The sequence below is a fragment of the Limulus polyphemus genome, unplaced genomic scaffold (assembly GCF_000517525.1).
Source record: "Limulus polyphemus unplaced genomic scaffold, Limulus_polyphemus-2.1.2 Scaffold1541, whole genome shotgun sequence".
Taxonomy (NCBI): domain Eukaryota; kingdom Metazoa; phylum Arthropoda; class Merostomata; order Xiphosura; family Limulidae; genus Limulus; species Limulus polyphemus.
The window spans coordinates 28911-51331 of NW_013667151.1; the positions used below are offsets into that span (position 1 = coordinate 28911).

General features: G+C 30.9%; 3 protein-coding genes across 5 annotated transcripts in view; 2 read left to right on the forward strand and 1 right to left on the reverse strand.

The window, feature by feature from the left end:
* Positions 1-16488, forward strand: part of LOC106464017 (serine/threonine-protein phosphatase 6 catalytic subunit) — a 43432-nt gene extending 26944 nt beyond the window's left edge. For both annotated transcript variants that reach the window (XM_013924123.2, XM_022391662.1), the window contains 5 exons: positions 2590-2669; positions 6098-6215; positions 9792-9883; positions 12784-12841; positions 13198-16488. In XM_013924123.2, coding sequence (XP_013779577.1) covers positions 2590-2669; positions 6098-6215; positions 9792-9883; positions 12784-12841; positions 13198-13388 — 539 coding nt within the window. In that variant the 3' untranslated portion in view covers positions 13389-16488. The remainder of the gene's footprint in view (positions 1-2589; positions 2670-6097; positions 6216-9791; positions 9884-12783; positions 12842-13197) is intronic.
* A 126-nt stretch (positions 16489-16614) lies between these two features.
* Positions 16615-20951, reverse strand: LOC106464012 (beta-1,3-galactosyltransferase brn-like). Of its 2 annotated transcripts, none has more exons than XM_013924117.2 (2): positions 20905-20951; positions 16615-18455 (listed from the first exon to the last, which is right to left on the reverse strand). In XM_013924117.2, exon 2 carries the CDS (start codon positions 18376-18378, stop codon positions 17143-17145), a length of 1236 nt encoding a protein of 411 aa, XP_013779571.1. In that variant the 5' UTR covers positions 18379-18455; positions 20905-20951; the 3' UTR covers positions 16615-17142. The 2 variants fall into 2 exon arrangements, with proteins under 2 accessions (XP_013779571.1, XP_013779570.1); XM_013924116.2 differs by lacking the exon at positions 20905-20951 and adding an exon at positions 19892-20238.
* Positions 20306-22421, forward strand: part of LOC106464014 (retinoic acid receptor RXR-alpha-A-like) — a 98939-nt gene continuing 96823 nt past the window's right edge. Inside the window, exon 1 of the mRNA XM_022391666.1 lies at positions 20306-20400. Coding sequence (XP_022247374.1) covers positions 20382-20400 — 19 coding nt within the window. The 5' untranslated portion in view covers positions 20306-20381. The remainder of the gene's footprint in view (positions 20401-22421) is intronic.

The following is a 22421-nucleotide window of genomic DNA, read 5'->3' on the forward strand; positions in this document are numbered from 1 at the left end:
GTAACTGATATATATATATATAAAGTTTATTCTGATATTTTGCAATGGTTTAAAACTCAGTGTACAAGTGACAACAATAAAACCCATATGTTGGTTGTGAAACAGACTAAATACATTTGTCTCAATAATACAGGGAAGCTATGACATTCTCACAGTTGGGGTCTCAATACACTGAAGAGCTTAAGTTTTGAATTCCAATGTAAATCTTGTCTATAATGAGAGGAATTGACCAGGACTAATCTTTTAAGTTCTGTGAAGTAATTTTCTTTGTAATTTATGGTGTCTGTATCGTTTTTAATTTCTTCTAACAGGATGTATCAAGTAACTAGGGTTAGGCAGTGTTATTCAAACCACCTGTACTGTAAACTATTACATACAATCGCTAGTAGTGGCAATTAGTTTTATCTGTATAGTGAAACAACGTACAAGGACATATGTTGAAATAAACTTGTTTGAAAGTTCAAAGAAATGATATTCAAGTACCGAAAAGCTTTCTTACTATCATATCTACAGTAATGTTCAAATGTGCTTGCACTGGACTGAATGAGATAGGCAACAGGTATGATAGTTTACGACACGTGTACAAAGTTCACGCTGCTAACCCAATGGTTTATTTGGCATAATAAACAAAAGTATGGCTGCAATGAAACATAAACGTAAACTTGAAATAAAAATACATTTATGAAAAAAATTAAAATGTTTTTTATGTATATATATAAACATAAAATCCTACTTAAAAATACAAATACTCATTTATTATATAGGTTTACTTACAAATATTATTTTCGAGTCTTGTGTATTACTTGAAACCATAAGGAGAGTATGTGATTATTAAGAAAATTAAAAATAAACAAAATTTGCATTTTATGGATGATAAAAAGTTTTTAGGGATTTTAAAATAATGTACTAAAACATAAAAAGTAATAAGTTCAAATCTGCAACAAATAAAAATATTCTAATCATTTCTTATAAATACCATTTCCTAATGTAATTTTCCAAGATATTAAAGATCATAATGCAAAAAAACTAAATTTATCAAAAGTAACAGGCTTTATGTTTCTTAAACTACATACATTTATGAAAGTTCTAATGAAGTTTCAAACAATTTCATCCACTAGTTTTATTGTTGGAATGAAATATAGCAAGACTTGCATTGGCTATTCAGAGAGTTAGTAGCCGGTGGTCATTGGGTTAAAGTCAAAGCTGATTTTTGTATGGTTCCAATGGGAGACCAAACTTTTTGCTATGTTTCTGTTTTTATTTTTTTGAGTGTGATTCTTCACTGTATCTTTCTTCTTTTTCCAGTAGTTGAAAATAAGTGTTAACGTATGTATTCAAATAATTGTTTTGTCGAAGAATTTGTCTGAGTTCATTTTTTTTTTATATTGTGTTTCTTTGTCTGTGCAAGTTCTGTGTGTCCTAAATAGTTGTCCCATAATCACTCTTTTTCCTTACAGAGAGAGGATGATGGGACTAAAAGTGTAGAACTATTGGTTCCTTACAGTATTTTACATTTAGAGATAAGAATATTTTACTACATTTCAATGTTATTAGAATGTACAGGAAAGCAAGTGTGAATGCGTTGTCTGAGGTTTCAAGAATGAATTTAATTTTGCAGGGTAGCTTGTTGAGGTAATCATGTAATTTGATTAAGTGTTCTATTCCAAATACCAAATATTTCATCTGTGTAGGGATACTAGACTTCAGGACAAATATTATTTTTTTGTTTCCACCCAGAGAGGAATGTTGTTTTATGAAAGTCCACAAAAACAAACAACAAAATAAAACTACTACAATCTTATTACACATGGTGATACCTTGAGTTTATAGGTAATTAACTACTGCATAGAATACAATGCATAGCTACTTCCATTATATCAGTTGATAATCCCAGAAAGTCAATGATAACCAGATTTTCTTTTTAAGAGCTCAATGACAGTTTTTAATCACTTCTGTAAGTATGGATGGACATTAGAAAATCACATATAAATTAAACAGAATGCTATCCTGCACTATGTTTAGCTGATCATTTTTAAGCTTCTTTAAGAAATATGCATAGGTACTATGTATGTGGCTAGGTACTAGAATTTAAAGTTTCTCCATCAGTCAGGACAAAACCTTCATTCAAAGATCCATACACTGAAAGGACAATAGATCTTGCAGGGAAATTGGGTTGATGTATCATTTGAAGACCGTAAAATTCAGGTATTTGCAAGTATGGAGGTGTAAAGCCAAAACGTTTAGCTAATAAAAACTGTTTTTCTAAGATCTTCTAGGATTCACAATAATATCATTTATTCATATTTATGTTAATGTCACTTTCTAATAAAACATAAGGTATTCTATATTCAAAGTTTTTTTTACCATATTCTATTGAAATCTTCAGTAATTGGTAGGTATAAATTCAGAAAGTATTGTGATAGTAATTGTTTATTACTGTGTGAGCACAAATATTGATGGAATTTTTCAAAATAGTAAGCACAAATAATTTTTGTACTCAAGTAATATTGTTTTTTTATGCTAAAACATCTTCACTTAATCAAAATGTATGTATGTCTCATAACATTATTTGGACGTTTGTTTGTTTAGATGAATGCCAAACTAAATATGGTAATGCCAATGCATGGCGCTATTGCTGTAAGGTGTTTGATCTTCTGACTGTTGCTGCGGTGAGTAATAAATAGAACTGGAGAATATATTACTTTGTTTTCTATACATAATTTGGTGATATATTAGTAGATTATATGCAAATCAAGCTTTTCTGAATGGATTTAACATGAAAATGAGTTGACATTACAGTTATATATTTAATAAACATAGTGTAATAAAGCTAATTAGTTAACTGACCTAAACTATTAACCCTATCACTATCTGTGAACAACTTTCAGGTTCACATGTGCATTTTGAAATTTAAGTAAAAATGATAAAACTCTGTTTCAACAATTTTTAAATCAAAATTTTTGATAATTGATATTTTTTTCATTTCACAACATTTATTATAACTTGAAATTTCTGAAAGACAAATTAATAAAAGGCATTCTAACTTTCATTTCTGCTTGATTCCCAAGTCTCACCTGTAAACAAAACAGTTATTGATTTTCTTCAGAATTGTTCTGTCCATCCCAACTTATGAGTTTGTATTTGCTTAGAAGCTGCCATCCCTTGAGAATTTAATTATTCATTTGTAGTCTCTTGTGTGATTTTCTTTCTTTTTTATGGTTTTGTTGTGACAACCATTCATTACTACACTTGTGATGCCACAACATGTAGTCAAATGAAGCTCAGCTATGAAAATAACTAAAACCAATGTTATAATATGATTAAATAGATCAGATTATAAACTGTTTGTTTCAATGTAAAGCAACTAAGGTGGTTTCAGCAATTTATAGTTTCTTGAGATATTGACTACCTGAAGCTCCTGTAGGGGTGAATAAGGGAATCTAATGAGAAGACTTGAAAACAAACAAACCATGTATCTGGAAATTTTTAGCCTTGGCTCATAGAACAGCTCTGAGTTTGTTTGTTTTTTTTTTCAAATACAAACTATTAGCTCATAGCTTTGTCATCTCAGGAGTTCAAACCCTTTCGATTGATATATTTGACCATGCCCAATGTCTCGTAGATTAATTTACTCTAATCCTGCCTAAAAAAAATGTCCACTGCTGTGGCTATTAAGGATTTCCTTTTGTTTATAGTTTCTTTTAAATATCATTTAATTCCCAAAAAATATTTTGTGTTAAATTATTCTCTATAAAAGCTACAGAAGTTTTCTTTTTGACTTAAGATAAGCATAATTAGGCAACAGCAAAATATTCTGATGACTCAAATTCGAATTTCTTGAATATTATTGCTAAGCTTATGATATTCGAAGAATGCAAAGTAAAATAGCTTATTACTTGTTTAACTAAACTACATTTATTAGATATAGATTGATCTCAACCAAAAATTGTGACAAAGGTAATGGTAATATCTCAGGTAAATCTTTATCATTTTTTGTGTAATTTATAGCTGAAAGCGGAGGCTATTGAAATAAGCAAAATAAAGTATGAAAATAAATTATTAATGACAATCAATCAAGTTTAAACTAATTGGATATATAAAATAGAACTTTCTGATCAACAAAAAAATAATTCTGTGAAAAAAGGAAATATGTTTAATCCTGTATTACATGCATTATGAAAATAAAGTGAAAAAAATGTTTTATTTGAATTTCTTTCTTAAATACATCTATATTGCACAAAAAAAGAGGGATTTGTGAAATATATTTTACTAAGTTATAAATGGGTAGGTTACCTAGAAATGACATTGTTCAGTTAAGGAATCAACAAAAATAATTCCGTTCAGTTTCAGAATTGTATTTGTATGATGCAACAAAGATAGATTTGTTACCTGTACATTACAATGTGCAGTAGAAGATTAATGTTTTTTGAAGACAATTTATCAAACAAATTTTGGAAATTTCACAACATATAAATGATAGAAATACTAAGTCAAGTTTTATGATTTTTTAATCCAAAACTATACAGTACTTAGTCAGTTTGCACTAAGTTTCATGTAATTTGGGTATTTCCACTTTGAGAAGGAAACAAATAATGGACCATCAGTGACACTTCTCCAGTCAGGAAAGGGTTTGGTAAGTTTACAAGTTATGTTATTTACAAGCTGAGGTACCTGTCCTTTGTCTGGGTTATGAACTTAAAAAAGTGTGGGGGTGGATGCTATGGAAAACAACACAAAAATCCTCACTTTCACACAATTTATTTATTAGATAACATATTACATTATTATCACCTCACCAAAAGGGTTTTGTATAAGTTTTAAGACCTCACTACTTATATGCTTAAAATATGGTATACACTGTGCGATGGTGAAGGTGACTTTGTAGGGAGAGGTAACAGCCAAAGTAGTGGTGCTTTCTGTTACCTACTTTCAACACCCAGCTCTTAATGTCCTTCCACACTGTTTCACGTTATTACTTAATTGACAGTCACTGGCCACAGAAGTGTCTTATGGACCGAAGTTGTAAGGTTACGGGTCAAAGTAGGAAGTGGGTTAACTCAAGAAATGGCTCTTCATACCAGCCTTATGGTGGCTATAGGGGTAGAAACTTCAGCTGAGTATATGTATTATTGCCATAGTGGTGGCAAGTTTTTTTCGTTGCCTTCCTCCATAGAGAGTGCTAGCGCACTTTCTGAGATATATATGACGTTTGTATGCTCTTCCTCCATAGAGTGCTAGCGCACTTTCTGAGATATATATGACGTTTGTATGCTCTTCCTCCATAGAGTGCTAGTGTACTTTCTGAGATATATATGACGTTTGTATGCTCTTCCTCCACAATATGTGTATGTTGTGTTATAGAAAATTTAATATAGTTTTCTTTGTGTAAGGATGTGGTGCCATCCATGAATGTAGTTAACGTACCTCAAAGATAATAAGTGCTCAGTAACATCAATAATGGAGGTGTGGAAGTGGTTGTGAACCTCCCATTAACATGCCCTTTGTTCCAAACTGTCATCCACAAAGTTGGGTTGGGATTGGCCCTGTGACCTAGGAGTAGTTAGATAATGAACAAACAGGCAGACACACAGATTATTGAGCTTTATATACTTAGATTACAACCATACCTTTCTCAGAAAGTTAATTGTATTTACTGTACTTCATAGCTTCAGCATGTCTTCTTGCTAAATCATATATATTTTAAGTTTTAGATGAAGAGTGGTGGAACTAACTTTTCTGGCAGAGAGAGCATTAGCATTTTAAGTATTATGTTAATTTTAGGTGTTGAGCCACTGCTATACAATAACTAATCTTGTACAATTTTTTTAATGAAGGATCCTGTTCTACAAAATATTAGTGTTATTTTTCCAAAATGTATCCATTACCACAATTTCCGTGAGTAAGCCTAGGTTAAAATTAGTTGGAAATTTTATTTTTGTAAATATAAAAGCATGCAATATAACTTGACAAATATTTGTCAGAATGTTTCATTTCAATTAATTTTCTGAAACAGAATAATAGTGTTCATGATATTCCATATCATATTTGTCCTGTCTTTAGTCCTATCTTAAACTAACACTACCTGTTTCTCTTTTAGATAATTGATGAGCAGGTACTCTGTGTTCACGGAGGACTCTCACCAGAGATCAGAACATTAGATCAAGTAAGAACTATTGAAAGAAACCAAGAGATACCACACAAAGGAGCTTTTTGTGATATCCTTTTTGGTGTGTTATTGAATAGTGAACAGTTACTTTTGTAACCTGGGCAAATGGACGGAAATAGAAAGGTCATGATTAAAAGTGCTACTTGTATGTATTGCTGTGTTTTTTTTAAGTGTAACCTGTTTGGTTGAAATGATAACATAATTAAACTATTAGCCCTTTTGCAGTGGTCTCCTGCAACTTGCAGGAGCCCTACTGGGGAATAATACGTGTGCATCAATACATACGGTAACTGAGGTTTCTTAATTTCCAGTATTAGGAATCAAAAGCTTACATAATGTTTAATAACACTTAATACTTGAAACTAGGTAATGGTAGACACTGAGAAGCTATCATTCAAATGCATCTCTCAAACATACTACTGTTCAGAGACTTAACCCCAACAGTTCTGTTCAACACTACAGATTCTCTCAAGGGATCCCAGTTTTGACACAGGTTGTTTGATGCTAGAAAATTTTTTTTATCACTTATGTGTTGAAATTTAATAAGTCTTAATTTAAACTGGGAAAATTACAAAAGAGCACACTTACACAGTGCTATAGGATTTTTGTCCAAAGGAGTAAGTAACATGAATTATATGAAAGTTAGTATAGGATATCTGTTGCCATTATGACTAAAAATATGATAATAGTATTTAACTGGTGAATCATACAAGTTTTCTTATGTTGTGTATTGACTTATAACATTAGATACATCTAATATATTTGTTATATACAATTGGCTTCATTAATTTATAAGTTACTTTTTTAGTTCTGATGTATATAGTTAGCTTACTTTTAACCAGGAATTATCAATAAATATCAAGATTATACTTTAAGATATAAACACATGTTTTAAAGTAGGCAGTGTTTATTGACAGTCAAGAGTTTTTCAAAACATTATGGATTACTTGCATACAAACAAACAATTTTCTGTTTATGTTGGTATAAAAACACAAATAATCTTTCCTTGGAAGTTGGAAAATGCATACAAATGTTACAGGAACCAATTTTATCATGACTGACTTACCAAAATTCATTAGAGACATAGTGTAATTATAATAATCATAAGAAAAATAGATTACTGCAAATTATTAGAAAAATATATTTTCCCAAAATGTGGAACATATGATAAAGCAAGTCAGGATTGATGAAAATGTACAAAGCAGCTGGTAACTTGTACTTCAGAAACACTAGAATTTTTGAAAGTTAGTAAGTTGGTTCAATATTATTTTGTTTTTTAATCATTATTATTATTTCTGAATATCAGGAATGAGATTTTTTCCTCCTGTTTACAAATTTCTGATTTTCTGGGCATACATGGATTGGTTGTATAATCTGTATAAATGGTATGTGTGTATTGGAGGTTAATTTTTGTATTCCACTAGTTATGTATGTGTACAGAATTTATTTCATACAAACAGTTGTCTGAGTATCAGTTCAGTGAAAAATATAATTTTAATGGTTAGTTTATTTTTATGACACAACATGCATTTTTTTAATCAATCAAAGTTTTTTGTGAATAGCCATATAAGCATTTGTGATATATTTTACAAGTTGGTGAATGATGTCATTTAGCTTTTGATGTAATTTTATATGAGGTAATAAGAAAGATGTGTTGAAATATGGCAAGAATTACTAAAAGATGAATTGAAACAGACGACTTCAGTAACTCTATGAAAAACAAATTTAGGTGAGAATGACTGCAAAAAGAAGTGAAAATTAAATTTCATATTGTTTGTCAAAATCAAATAATAATACTAGAATTTTTATATTTTATTTAAAAAGTAAATTTGTCAGGAAAAACCCTTTATACTTTACGTAATGAATTTGTAAACTATTCTTTGAGGGGGTTATTAAAAAAATAAGCATCTGCTAAAATACACATAAACTGTATGAAGCTATAAATAATCTTGCTTTGGAGTAATGTTATAAAATCTGTGTTTATATCTGTAATAGGTTGATTTTAATAACAAGTACCACATAAAATTATGTAACTTCCTTGTCTGAATTGAAATTTAATATATCAACATGTTAGAATTTTAATTCCTTGGACCCTCATACCACCAGGGCTCTGCCTTGGATAGGCAAGGAGCTTTGTTTATGCCCTTTGACCCCAGTTCTCGTACAGGTTTTTCTTCTCATCTAGTCCTATCAGTCAAATGTATATGCTTTATAAAAAATTGCTTAATTTGAGTTAAAGAAATTCTTGTTGATGTGTAGTGTACTTTAGGATTTGAAAATTTTGTTCCTAACATTAAAAGTTATAGCCAGATGTCAGTTCTCAGTAGTGGTATGCAACATTGTTTCAGTTGAGTCTATAGGTAAAACTCTCCCTCAATAGATAAATAAAAAAATAGTTATACAATGTGTTTAAGGTTGCACTGACCCTTAAAGATTGCTCCCAATATTGCAAAGATCACATTTTTTTAAATTTAGTCAAATCAAAAGTTTTACCTTTTTTCTACATAAATAACTCATTTTTGTCTTAAAACCTGTAGTAAATGATTAAAAATAAAAGTCTGGTTTGTTTTTATTAAAGCCAGTATCAGCATGAAATCTAGCACACTTATTGATATAACTCTTCCATGGCTTGAATTTTTTTAAATTTAAAAATCTTTAATACCAGTTGCCTTGTAATGAGTCTAATTACCACTGACAAAGGCATTAATTAAAATTAATGCCCATAGCTTGTTAATGTTGCAGAGTTTTTAATTCAAGCTCTGAGGATATCCACAAAGAGCATGTGTATCAATTTTCACATTTTTATCATTCCTAATTAAAGTTATGGTGTTAAAACAGTTTATGTTATATATATATATCTTTAACCCTGCCACATTAATTATGCACATGACTGAAAGTGTACTTTTAGAGACAGCAACATCATACTTTTGTTTTGTACTCAACTTAAATGTTATAAGAACTGTTTAACAGTGTTTTCTCAGCATATAAATTTGCCCAGTTTTAAGGGCCAGTGCTACCATTATTTGAAACTAGAAAGGGGTACCAAATATTTAAATGTGCTTTTTAGGATAAAATGTAGAAATGGCTATGTAAGTAGCAAGAATTGTAATGTGTTGTTTTTAATTACAAGAAATTAGGGGCTGGACATGAGAGACTGTGAATTAGGGGCTCAAGATTTGTGCTGCAATATTCCCCTGAACATTTTCTATGTTATTTAGCTCTGGGGATTTCAACCCCTCTATTTGGTAAAGAGTAGCTGACGCTTCTATCTGGTTGTTCTTTGGTCAGCAGTTCTAAATTATGGATAGCTATGCCTGGACCTTACATAGTATAGCCCATGTGTTGTATAAGGTGTCTTTCAGTTTGAATTACCAATTCTTAAATATTTTTATAAGCTTCTGTATAATTTTAGAGGGAAGACTTAAACTAAAAGATGTATCGTGTCTGTTAAGATGGTATGATTGATAAAATTATATAAAAGAAAAGATTCACTTAACTTCCCTTGTTTGTATCTTTAAACAACACTACTAAAAGTTTCTATGAGCACTACTCTAATACTTGTTCCATTATTTAAAATGTTCAACTTTTATCAAACTTATATTCTTGGATCTTAACTAATCGGCACATCTAGTGTGGTCTGATCCTGAAGATGTGGATACGTGGGCTGTTAGTCCAAGAGGAGCAGGCTGGCTCTTTGGGTCAAAAGTCACTCATGAGGTATGAAGCTTTAATACCTGAAAGTTCATAGAAAGCAATGACTTATGTGAACATTAACATAAGATAGGATAGTTATTCAAAAGAGTTCTGAATCCAGAAATGAACATTTAATACTTTCTTTATGTAAAGGCTTTATGGGGAATAAATAAAAGTTTAGAATAAAATTTAACATTTTCTAAAGAAGAAGTTATTAGTGTAGAAACTAATGGACTTTAATTGAATTTTATTTTCTAGTAAGGGATATTTTGTTCTGATCATGTGTATTGAATCCAACAGTGTAATGAATTCACATCTGAAGTAATTTCAAAAAGCAGGTTAGAAAAAACAATATACCTCCACATATAGATATTGAAAATCATATTAAAAGAACCATTATTAAGGGAACTAACATAAAAAAACAACAATGTAAAACCAATTTGGAAATCGATGTTGTCTGATACATGGATTTATCTTGAAAGTAGATGCTTCACCTATGGAATGATCATCAAGTTCATGGATTTTTCATTTTGTGTGTGTGTTAGAAACTCATAACAAGTTTCTTTAACGTGTGGGGGTCTGTATTTCAAGTTTGAAGACCTTTGAGAAGTTAGTGATGATATACTATAGGTCTTTTGAAAAATACAAGAAATAAAGGGTTTCCTGTATTAGGTCGTCAAGAAATTAATGTCGCATTTTGGAACACTTTCATTAACCACTCCCTAAAAAACGTACATCACTTATAATAGTTAAACGAAATGCCTAAACGTCACGTTAGTTTAGCCTATATAATGTGTAAAGTTTAGTATACTTTGATCCCTTGTAGTGATGGCACAAGACGAGGCACACATTCTGCATGTAATGCTGTTTGAATACAAGAAGAGAAACAATGCCTCTGTAGCCACAAAGAATATCAAAGAAGTTTATGGAAATGTTTTGAATGTTCGTAAGTGTCAACAATGGTTCAGCAAATTTCGTTCAGGTGATTTTAGCCTTAAAAACTGTGATGGTGGGGGCCCACATGTTGGAATTGATATTGATGCTCTGAAGAGTCTTGTTGAGTCTAACCCAAGGCAACACACTCGTGAAATGGCTCTGAAATTGCATATCTCTCATGAAACAATATGTAAACATCTAAGGAATATGGGAAAACTCCATAAAGAATGTGTTTGGGTGCCTCACAAACTCTCCGATGATCATCGTTTCCAACGTGTGAACATTGCATCATCTCTTCTGGTGCATAATGCGTGTGAACCATTTTTGGACAGAATTGTCACCGGTGATGAAAAAAGGATTCTCTATGCGAATGTTAAATGCCAAAAACAATGGCTCAGTCCTAGACAAAACCACTTCCGACCCAAAAACCTGGACTCCATCAGCAATAAGTGATGCTTTGTATTTAGTGGGACATCGGAGGAGTAATTCATTTCGAACTTCTCAATCCACAGCAAACTATCAATGCAGGGATCTATAGTCAGCAACTGGAACGTTTAAATCAAGCCCTTCACTCATCAGTCGGAAAGGCGTTCTTCTTCTCCATGACAATGCACATCCATATGTGTGGCACGTTTGATGCAACACAAGATTATGGAGTTGGGTTGGGAAGTTCTCCCCCACCCACCATATTCTCCAGATATGGCACCATCAGATTACCATCTTTTTCATTTGCTGCAACACCATCTTAATCAGCAGAAATGAATATGTCTAATAAATAAATTCTTAGTTAATAGCCCTCAAAACAATTTCTTCAGTTTTGTAGTTTTCAAAATATATTTTCACCAAAAAAATGACTGGTTGTAAAAACTTGTTGATCTTATTTTAAGGGACAATCAGGACTGTAAACAGTGTTGTTATGTATGTTAATAATAATATTTTGTCTTTGTCTGTTCTTATTAGTTTCTACTTTCACATTTAAAGTGGATAAAATTCTTTAAAAATTGAATAAGTGATTTTGACTTGTAATAATCATACCCTGCGATGACAGCATCCTTGACAAGTAAAACTATTATACAGTTAAACATTAGTATGTGTTATCATAAAAAAAAAAGTTAGAGGCTGAACACCATGTTGAAATATAAAGCTTTTTTGAGTCACAGGGTTTCTACTTAATTGTTAAGTGGAATTACAGCAGGAAACTGAAAAAAATGCTTAAAATAATGGAATTCAACTGTGTGGAAAAATCATTAGATGTGCAACATTATTAAGGTGTGTAACAACTTGAGGGTGAATCTTTTTGTGGTTGACAAGGTGATTTGTCATGGTGTATGTTCAGCAGCCAATCAGGTACAAGTTGACTTGTATTCCTGTTGGAAAGTTGATATAATAAGTGCAATAAATATTTGGTTTTGGCTACATGCTAGAGAAGTTTCTAATTTCATCCAAAGTATTTCGGACATAAATATGCAAGGCTTTAATTTTAGTATTAAACTGAAGCTTGGAAAGAATTCCTTTGCAATTAGTTCAGTGATGTGTGATCATTAAAATTTTTTAATTGCTTGTTTCCTATTTATTTTATTTTTGCTTTTATAAGTGCTTTTTAAATGGCCAGGTGTTATTGCTAGAATGTTTTGTAGTTTTGCTACATTATTTTATAAAATGTAATAAATATGTTAATTTTGGTGTTTGTTCAAATAAGTAAATAAGGTCTTTAAAAAGGACAGGTTGGGTGTGAGAAGTATTTGAATTGTTTTTCCATTAACTTATGGGAATTATGTAATGTGGATTTTACATAATTTGATTCTGCGGCTTTGTTTTTTTTTCCCAAGTTTACCAACTGACAATGCTAAAATCTGGGTTCGATTACCCAAAGTAGATATCCCAATGTGGCTTTGCTCTTAAGTTCTAATTATTGTCTGGATTACTTTTGTAATGAAGAAAAAAACATTCATTTTTCTGATGACCCAATTATTTATTTGTTTTTTTAGTTCATGCATCTGAACAATCTAAAATTAATATGCAGAGCTCACCAGCTTGTCCATGAAGGTAAGCTGTTTTCTAAAATTATACATGATTTAAAACAAATTCAAGTTACATACAATTTTCATTCGCTACTGTTTAAATTCATGTAGATTTTTAATTTAATGAGTGTTATTGGAATTCAAGTATGAACAGTTCAGTGAAGTTATATGTATGATGTTAGCTATTAATATTTTTTTTCAGTCAATTATTTTTGTGGAAATATTTCATTATTTTCATCATTATCTGGGTAAAGAAAATAATAGTATTCTTAAAAGATTAAACATTAATAGGTTTGGTTCAAATTAAAAATAAACTTAAAATGTTTTGAGCATTAAAAATTCTATTGAATGTTAGTAATGACACGATTAAATTTTTATTAGGTTATAAGTACATGTTTGAAGAGAAGCTTGTGACTGTATGGTCTGCACCAAACTACTGTTATCGCTGTGGAAACATTGCTGCTGTGTTGGCCTTCACTGATGTAGAAAATCGCACTGCTAAGTTATTTCATGCTGTTCCAGACTCTGAGCGTGTGATTCCTCCCCGTAACACTACTCCATATTTTTTATAAGTGATCGTTTTAGTTTTTTTCTGTACAATATAAAATAAATTGGCCTAGTGTTTCATGTGTCAATATCACAGGATATGTATACAGGAGAAACAGTATATACTCTCCACTATCAAAGGTTTTGTTATCAAACATTAAGGGTATTATCTACTGTGTTTCTATTTTGGGAACATTTGTAATCTCTTGTCATTTATCAAAAATATTTTTTACTCATTTAGTTTATTCTCAGAAAAATTTGTAATCCAGCATGCATGCTGAGGGTTTTCAGTTGAATTATCAATAATTTTTTTTTGTTTCCTAAAAGATGACATATTTTTCATGTACATAAAGTTTTTCTTCAAGACATAAAATATTGTTTCAGATTTATGAACTTTAATAATGCTTCAGTTTTGCTGGTATGAAAAGGGTTGTGTTGATTTGAAAATTCGGCGTAACCACACATATTTTTAGGTTTTGTGAACAAATATGGTATTGATGCATAATTGTGTAATATCAGAACTTAATAAATCAAAACTTACGAATAAATTTTCAAAGTATGTTAGCTCTACTATTTGTAAAATAGCTGTTGTCTTCATTTGCTTTTTATGTTGTAATACATCATAAACAGATGATACCCAAGTCATGGAGAAATAAACTTCTGTTGAGGAAAGGGGGAATTTGGCTTGCACACCAAAAAGAACTTCCTTAAAGAATTTGTCTGTTTAAACCATTACAACAATACTTTTCTAAAAGTTTAATATAAAATATTATCTTGTTCTTCTTATGAAGCAAAGGTTTTGATAGGTTGATGAATCTACAGAAACCTACTACTTTTTGCCTAGCTTGAGCAACTCGTTAAACCAATTTATTTTCTTTTTGTAATCTGTAAAAAGTTATTTCAAATGTCTTTAAAAAGTATTTCATATTTCACTTGAATCAATTAAATGCTGCTCTTAAGTAAGGCTTGATCAAACCGCTTTGTTCCGGTATGATACAGGGTTCTCTAGAATGATAATGTCCACCTCAGATCAGATAAGTTCAGAAAAATAGGTCAAAGAACAAGGTGGATTCAACTTTTAAGCATCTCCACCCTTCCAATTTAAGTGAATAATGTGTTTTGTGTATGCAATTTACTTAACTGGTAAAATCCTATTCAAATGGTATGTAGACTACTGTGAGACTTTTTTTTTAACTTGTAAAACCCATATTGGTCATGTTCTGCTCGTTATGGAATTTTGTTTTAGTAATTTGTAAACTAAAAGTTACAATAAATGCAGGTTTTTTTCTTATAATCATTCCAGTTTCTCTATAATGTTGATCTGAAATTCACTTGGTATAAGCTCTGCAAAAAATAACCCAATTTTTCAATACATACAGTGATGATTCATGATCTGTAATTCACTCTCGTAATCAGTTATCATAAATACCATACTTTAATTACTCAATACTAATTTTGTTACTATGGTAGTAGTATTTGAAACATAGTGTAAGTTTATTCATTATTTTGCACTAGCCTTAAATAACTAGTTATGCTTGAAAAACCATCAATTTGATCCAGTAGCAACAAAAGATAGAAGAATTATTCACTAATCTTCATCAATACAAGGGTATATTTACTTTAATATTTGCTGTCACTTCATGATGTATTATAGAAAGTGTTATGGCACCATTTTTTTAGTTAAGATGACAAAAACCTCTATTATATGTAGTTCAATTTCACATCAAGCAAGAATGACAATTTCCCACTGATTGGCTATTTTAGACATGTTATTGGTCATTCACGAGATCGATGCAAGTTCAATGAGATAAAAAAATTGTGATATTGGGGGAGTTGGAAGCTGAATACAAAATTCTCTTGCATATGTTGCAGAAAATCTTTTTTTTACAAGACCTAGAAGTAAACGCTGGATTCTGAAATTCTGCTTCATCTATGATAAACAGCCTTTCTAACCAGGCTGAACTACTCAATATTAGAACTAGCATGTTTGATGTCACTTTCAAACTCACTGTCAATGAAAATGCACACAAGGTACATGGAGTTATTAAAGGCTTATTTAAGTTAATTGCCCTTATCTGGAAAACATCAGGTTGAAAACATAAAATGTCATGTTGTGGAAATTTGTTTTTTTTTTTTTTATTAGTGCACAATAACAGTACAGAAATATCAATTCTCTGTGAATATCTTAATCTTAAGTTAAAATGTGCAAATTTCATTTAAATAAAATAAACATTTTCTATCCTCCTTCAATCCTTACTCCAGGCTTTTGTGCTGACCATGGATACAGTTATGCTTGCCGTTAACCTAAGATATTTTAAGCCTTATTTATTCTCATCCCTGATCAAATTATCCACATGGTGGTCAGTAAAATTTGTTGATAATTAGGACAAGAAATATCGGAAAATGTTCCCATAAAGTTTTTCAGGTAGAATATGACAAATAGGAATCATTAGTTGACATAAATGATTTTTCAGAAGTTTTAAAGACAAGATCAAATCAAATTTAGTTATGTGAAATAGCATTGTTGGGTAAATATATCATGATTTACCCTATCATTAAAAAATTACATAAATTAGAACCGGGTAATAGTAATGTTTATGTAAACTTGATTTTGCTACAGAAATGACAAAAGGATCATGTTTTTTTTTACCTGTTCCAAATATTTTTATTGTATAATAGTGAAAGTGCTTTAGTGTTTTGATTTGTACATGCTTTATTTGCCATTGTTAATATGAAAATAATTTGATCAATAAAATAAAAAATGAAGAGCACACAAAAGTTTATTCTGTAGTAAAAATATTTGATATTAAAAATATTTTTAAACTAAAAACCTGTCACCATATTCTTGGAATTTAATGTAGATATTATAAAAACTTAATTTTTGTGGTGAGTTTTTGTAAAGGAATTGCACATTTGGATTTTTTTTTGCAGTTTTACAAAAAAGTAAGTTTTCTATGGAAACTGAACAGCTGATATAAAAGCATGCTTATTACAATAGTTGGTAGATTACTGAATTAGAAAGTATAGTAATGTTTTTCCGAGCATTCTATGCTTTTTTTTGGTGCACAGTGCAATTTCATTTCCTTTGAAATTGTTTTATGCAAATAAAGTTAATATTTCTGATAATGACTTGTTAACAACAGATAATTATTGTTTGTCCAATTAACAATATTTTTAATACATGGATAAGTTCAACACATTTAAAAGTTAAACATGACTTTTTTTAATACACAGGCTTTTTACAGTGTTACATTGAGATTTTTTTAAATTTCTGATCTGGGTCATTTTTAATAACATTTATCTAAAGTTACATTTTTGTAACATATTTACTGTCTCTAAGAACACTTAAAACCTCCAAATTAATTTACTCTGCTATTACAATTTTAAGGTGAGGTACTTTTATATAACCCACAGATTAACTTAGCTATCTGTTGAACTTCTGTATTTAATTCTAATTTCAAGATAGAATGACTGGAACTTTTACACAGATACTTTGAAGATTTTAAACATATTAATTCTGTGAGAATAATAGCCACTTACATTCATTAATAAAAAAAAAAGTGCCCATAAGACTTCAACCAAATACTAGGAGTTTTCAGAAAATGTGACCAGTCCAAACATTTTGACTAACTGTGCACTATTGTACAAAATTTTTCAAGATGAATTTGAGAAACTATCCATTCGCAGTAATTACAAATTAATATATATACACTATTTTATAACTAAATATTTACATATTAAGTTTTAAAAAGTTTGAGAAATACATGTATATAAAGTTTTTCATGCATTTCCTAGGCTTCTTTGTTCTTCCCACACTTTTTGAAGTTCTGTTGGGTTATCATAACCATGAGAAGCTATCACATCAGCATATCCAAGCTTATCATAGGGTTTTTTCCAGAAATAAAAATTTTCATTATGGAATGGTGATATTCCACATTTTTTGGCCACAATACCAAGAAATACATCATCAAACCTGAAATGTTTGGTGTAAAGACTTGTATAGTACATGTCGTATAGTGCTGGAAAAGATAACACATAAGCTCCAGCTGTGATATATGGAGGGTACCTAGAAAATGGATATTCCTTCAGAGTTACATACCATTTACTAGGTTTATGCCTCATTGGTGATGTATCGAATACATAGCCAGCATACAGACTATCTCCGAAAGTTTCATGAATATCTTGCAAAAGTTTTCTTCTTTGAAGTGGTATTTCTTCCGAGTTTCTGACTTGCATAGTATTTAGAACAGTATTACTTAGTGTTGTTTCAATCTTAAAGCTTTTATGATTGGATTTCTGAAGTTTCCTATCATCATCATGGGACAAATATAATAGTCTTCTATATCCTAATTGAATGTTGAGTGGATTTCTTACAAACTTAAGAAGGTTTTTGGTTGAAATATACATATCATCATCAGCAAACATAATAAATTGAGCTTTGGGGCAATAGTTCACAACCCATTTAAATCCCATCATTGTTTTTATAGTATTATTGTAGTAAGTGTCAACAAAGTCAGCCTGAACCAAGTCTTGATATTTTTCATGCTCTTTGTCAATGTCATCCTGTAAGATAGGGTTTGTCTCACTCGTGCCAAGCAAAAAAATCCGGCGAATAGTTACATCAGAAAATCTTTGTTCCCAACCCCAACTGTTGCGAATAGCTTTTCTCCGTTTTTGATTATTTATTGCTGATTTGATTACATAAAGAAGAACTACATTTGTATTGTTGTTTTTATCCATAGCTTTACATTTTGCTTCATTTTTAATCTTAAATCTGTAGCTATGTACATTAATTGGCTTTATGGATGGCACTTTTCCTTCTTTTATCTCCCAAAGTACTTCTTCCATATTAATATCAAGAGGATAAGTAAATTTGGTGTGGTAATCTATCTCGAAGAGGTGAATGAAAACACCAAATATGTCACAAATTCCAATCAGAATTAAGATTCCTAAGATATACTTGACCTTCAGTTTTGAAAACCAAATATCCAATCCACACATCCTTGGGCAGTGCATGTTTTAGCAGATAATACAAGTAGTTGTTTCTACACCAAAGCTTCACCTGAAGTAATTAAACTAGTTCCAGTGGACCACTGTAAGCAAATAAAACATTCCAAGTTATGTAAAATAAATGAAACAACAGTGACCTACAAGAATATCTTCAAAAACTAATAGTAATAAAGCATATGAAATTTATACTACCATGAAAATAAAAGCAATAAATACAACATTTAATCAGCAATAAATGGTCGTCATCACTATTATGATGACTAAATATCATCAGGCCATGGTACTGTCCAGTATTTTTGACTAAGGTTATGATAATCACAACATACTTTTTGAGGCCTTTTTTTCTTTCTTTTCTGCCAAGCAGTGCTTATGCTTAGGTAATTCTATCATTTCAAACTTTTTGAGTGAGCCACATGATTGATATTCAAAACAAAATGCATACCAATGGTTCTACACTTCTATTACCAGAACCGTTAAATCTCAATAATGAAAATGTTATAAACTAACTCATAAAATTACTAAGCTTGAATCCTACTTAAAACATGGACAAATTATGTTCTAACATCAATGCCAATAAAAGTGAAGTTATGTTACACTTAAAATATCAAAGTTTTATCAGGGACAATGGTGTTAGGTACATTTCTGCAGATATTAAAATACATCAACAAACTTATTACTTTTTGGTCCATTTTCAACTTATTTCTCCAGTGTCAAAATTTTAAATGTAACCAAACAAAATATCACCTAATATGAGTAATACAAGGACAAAACAGATCAGTTAGTCTTATCTGATAATGTATATTTTCTTCTTATTCAATGAAGCTCAAGAATATATAAATGGGACTCCAGGAATTACCTCACTGAGTCATGGATGTAATACATTATTACTAGCAACATAGAGATCTGAATTTGTAGTTTCTGATAACAAGCAAACGTATTTTGAAGTTTAAAATTAATCATTTTTATGTACTTAGTATTATCCCTCTTGCAGTTGCAGTGTTCGTACATGATGTTATTACTTCTGATGTAGAAAAAACATGGAAAAGAAACAGTATATATTAACAGAAAGCCTAGCATCTGTCATTTCAGTTACAATTACCACTGTCTTCACTATGTTATTATGCTTAACTGAAAAACAGTGTCTTAAAATTTAAATTGAACATAAAGTTTGAATGCAGCGCTTGTAGTTAACTATTGAATTTGAAACAACAAATATGCAGCAGGCTTATTTGTGATACCAAGTGGCCTAATGCTATCTATGTGTGACTATAATATAGTTTAAGTTTTAGCTTCAACTGCTTTTGAATTAACAAGCTGGATTTTCTGTTGTTCCTAGTACTGGTACTAGTAGTAGAAATTTGTAACTGCATTGCATCGGCTACCTCATACAGAAGTTAGAATTCTGAATGTACTTAAATTTTATGTTTATCTTTCCTTTAATAAGTTTAAATATAAGTAAAATTACGATATATCATATATTTTGAAAACAATTATAACACGAACAATGTACCCAACTTACGAATGCTGTGGCTTGACACATCGAGTTGTCCACAAAAATTACTATGTCACAGTATGTGGAAGTTCCGTTTCTTTGAAGCTGTTCACAGCACGATTTGACTAAGCCTAACTTAAATTATGAGTTAGGAATAACGTGGTGATTCTGTCAACCAAAACCGATGACAAAATGTAATGCCTGGGAGTAATAAATATCAGGTAATATTTGAGAACGCTTTATAATTGTATTATCTGAAAACCAATCATACCTACGATTAAAACAACTACTACCATCCGTTGGTAGCATTATTATACTACCACAGAAAAGTCTAAGAGATGCTGGTTACACCACATTCTTTATTTCCTCTAGATGGCGCACAAATATTTTAGAAAGCCTTTATGTTTGAGCAGACAACTACTCATACTATGATATGGAGAATAAGATAGATGTCAAACTTTTGTGTTTGTGAACTTGTATTTTAAATTCACGCTCTGAAGGACTTTATGAAAAGGAAATGGAGACATCACACCGAGGTAAAATATTTCATGAATATATTTTTATAAAATGAAGTATCAACATTTCAGAATTGATTAGTGTTACGGTTCAGTTACCGCAAATGTAAGGCTGATGTTCTTTCTACTAGCTCGTTAGTGTAGTAATATTTTGTGACGGATTTGATGTAGATAGTATTATCACACATCATAAAACTGATATTTCAAGACTGAAATAGTGAACTCAAATAAAATAGTTATTTTAGTGGAAATAAATATATTTCGAACCTATCACTTTGCTGAAATTAAAGTCTTACATTAAATGTATTCCTAGACTACTTGTATTTATCCAAATAACGCATTTGTGAACTATATTCTAAGCCTGGTGAAGATCTCCTAACAAAATAATTTACAAGTTAAAACAAAGACAAATTTTAAAATATTGTCTATACATTTTCATCTTTAATTTCTTATAGAAAGGAATTCAAAGAAATCATAAAATATAACGTCCAGAAAAAATAATTAGACGATCGTTTAAAATTATACCTCGTTATAGTCAGGCAGTTAACGTCATCATCACCCACAGAAACACGGGAAGAATTCAAGCGTGAATGTGAAAGATCTAAACTTGTATTACGTCATCATCACCTACAGAAACACACATATACTAAAAAGCCGAAAAGGATCAAAGAGAAAGTTATGGCACCAAAAAGAAGAGAATATACCTCTTAAAAGGAATAAAAAATGTATTTTTATGTTGCTTCTCATTATTATTTTATTCATAATAAAGTAGAAAGTGGGAATATATATATTCCCATCTGTTTTGGTTGGTATTAGTTCAAATACGATATCAGTACATATGTGCGTGGGCTTTCCCGATTCACAGGTTACGCACTTGTAGCGTATGAAAACGTGTGTGTTTGCTGCTGCTACCCGTCATCGATCACCTAGTCACACGTGTCCCGATGCCAGGTATGAACTAATAATGACCCTACTTTCCAGAGCACTAATTTCCGGTCCTTCTCGGTCCGTTTTTATGCTTTCCTTTCTCGTTTTATATTTCTTGTTAGAAATAATGTGAAATATGTTCTCTTACTTTTAGTTGTTCAGTACGACCACAGAAACATGGGAGGAATTCAAGCATAAATGTTTAAAATCTTAATTTTCAATATTTCTGTTGTTTTAAATATTTGCGGATAGTTTAATATTGTTACGACAGGGGAAGTCAAGTGACACTGGTGATACGTCATGAGTTTCTAGAAGGATCGTGTCTCTTCCTGGCAACTGTAGTCTTTTATACGCGTCCTATATTTTAGTATATAAGCCCGGCAAATAAAGCGGAGGAACAATTGCAGATAGGGAGATATAGAGACCGATAATTGAGTCAAGCCGTAAGTAAAGGGTGTAAATCGTTGTGAATTAAAGTGTTTAAGTTAAAGTGACTGTGGAAATTCTGTGTATTATAAAGTTGTATCGAGAAATAATAAACTAGTTTTAATTAGGAAAGGACTTGTGTCGCTAAAGTTTCATCGGAAATAAATTATACAGGAAATTAACAAACGAACACAGACGTAACAGCATCTTTATTGCAGTTTCCTGAATAATAGAAAAGAATTCTAATCGCAGACATCGAAATCTCTAAGACAAAATTTGAGAAAGAAAAAACACTATATACGATGGTAATAAAACAAACATCACCTTAAGAATAGTTTAGGCCCGAAACGTTGTGTCAAATCAAAGTATTCCTTCTTTCTTAAACATTGTCTTAGATCTTTTATGAAGTTTTCTGCACCATTCTTCCACATCTTGTCTCATACCTATCCAGTAAAATCTGTGTCGAAGGTGACTCAATGTTTTCTTAACTCCGAGATGTCCTCCTGTTACAGTATCATGGGATTGACGCAACACAACTTCCCATAGCTTTCTTGGTATAACCGTTTGCCAGGTCGTCACTTTCCCATCTGCAGTTTCCCATCTCCGGAGAAGAATACCATCTTCAAGCCTCAACTGGTCTCATTGTGCCCAATACTTCTTTGTCACAGGAATTAGACTAGACACCTTCT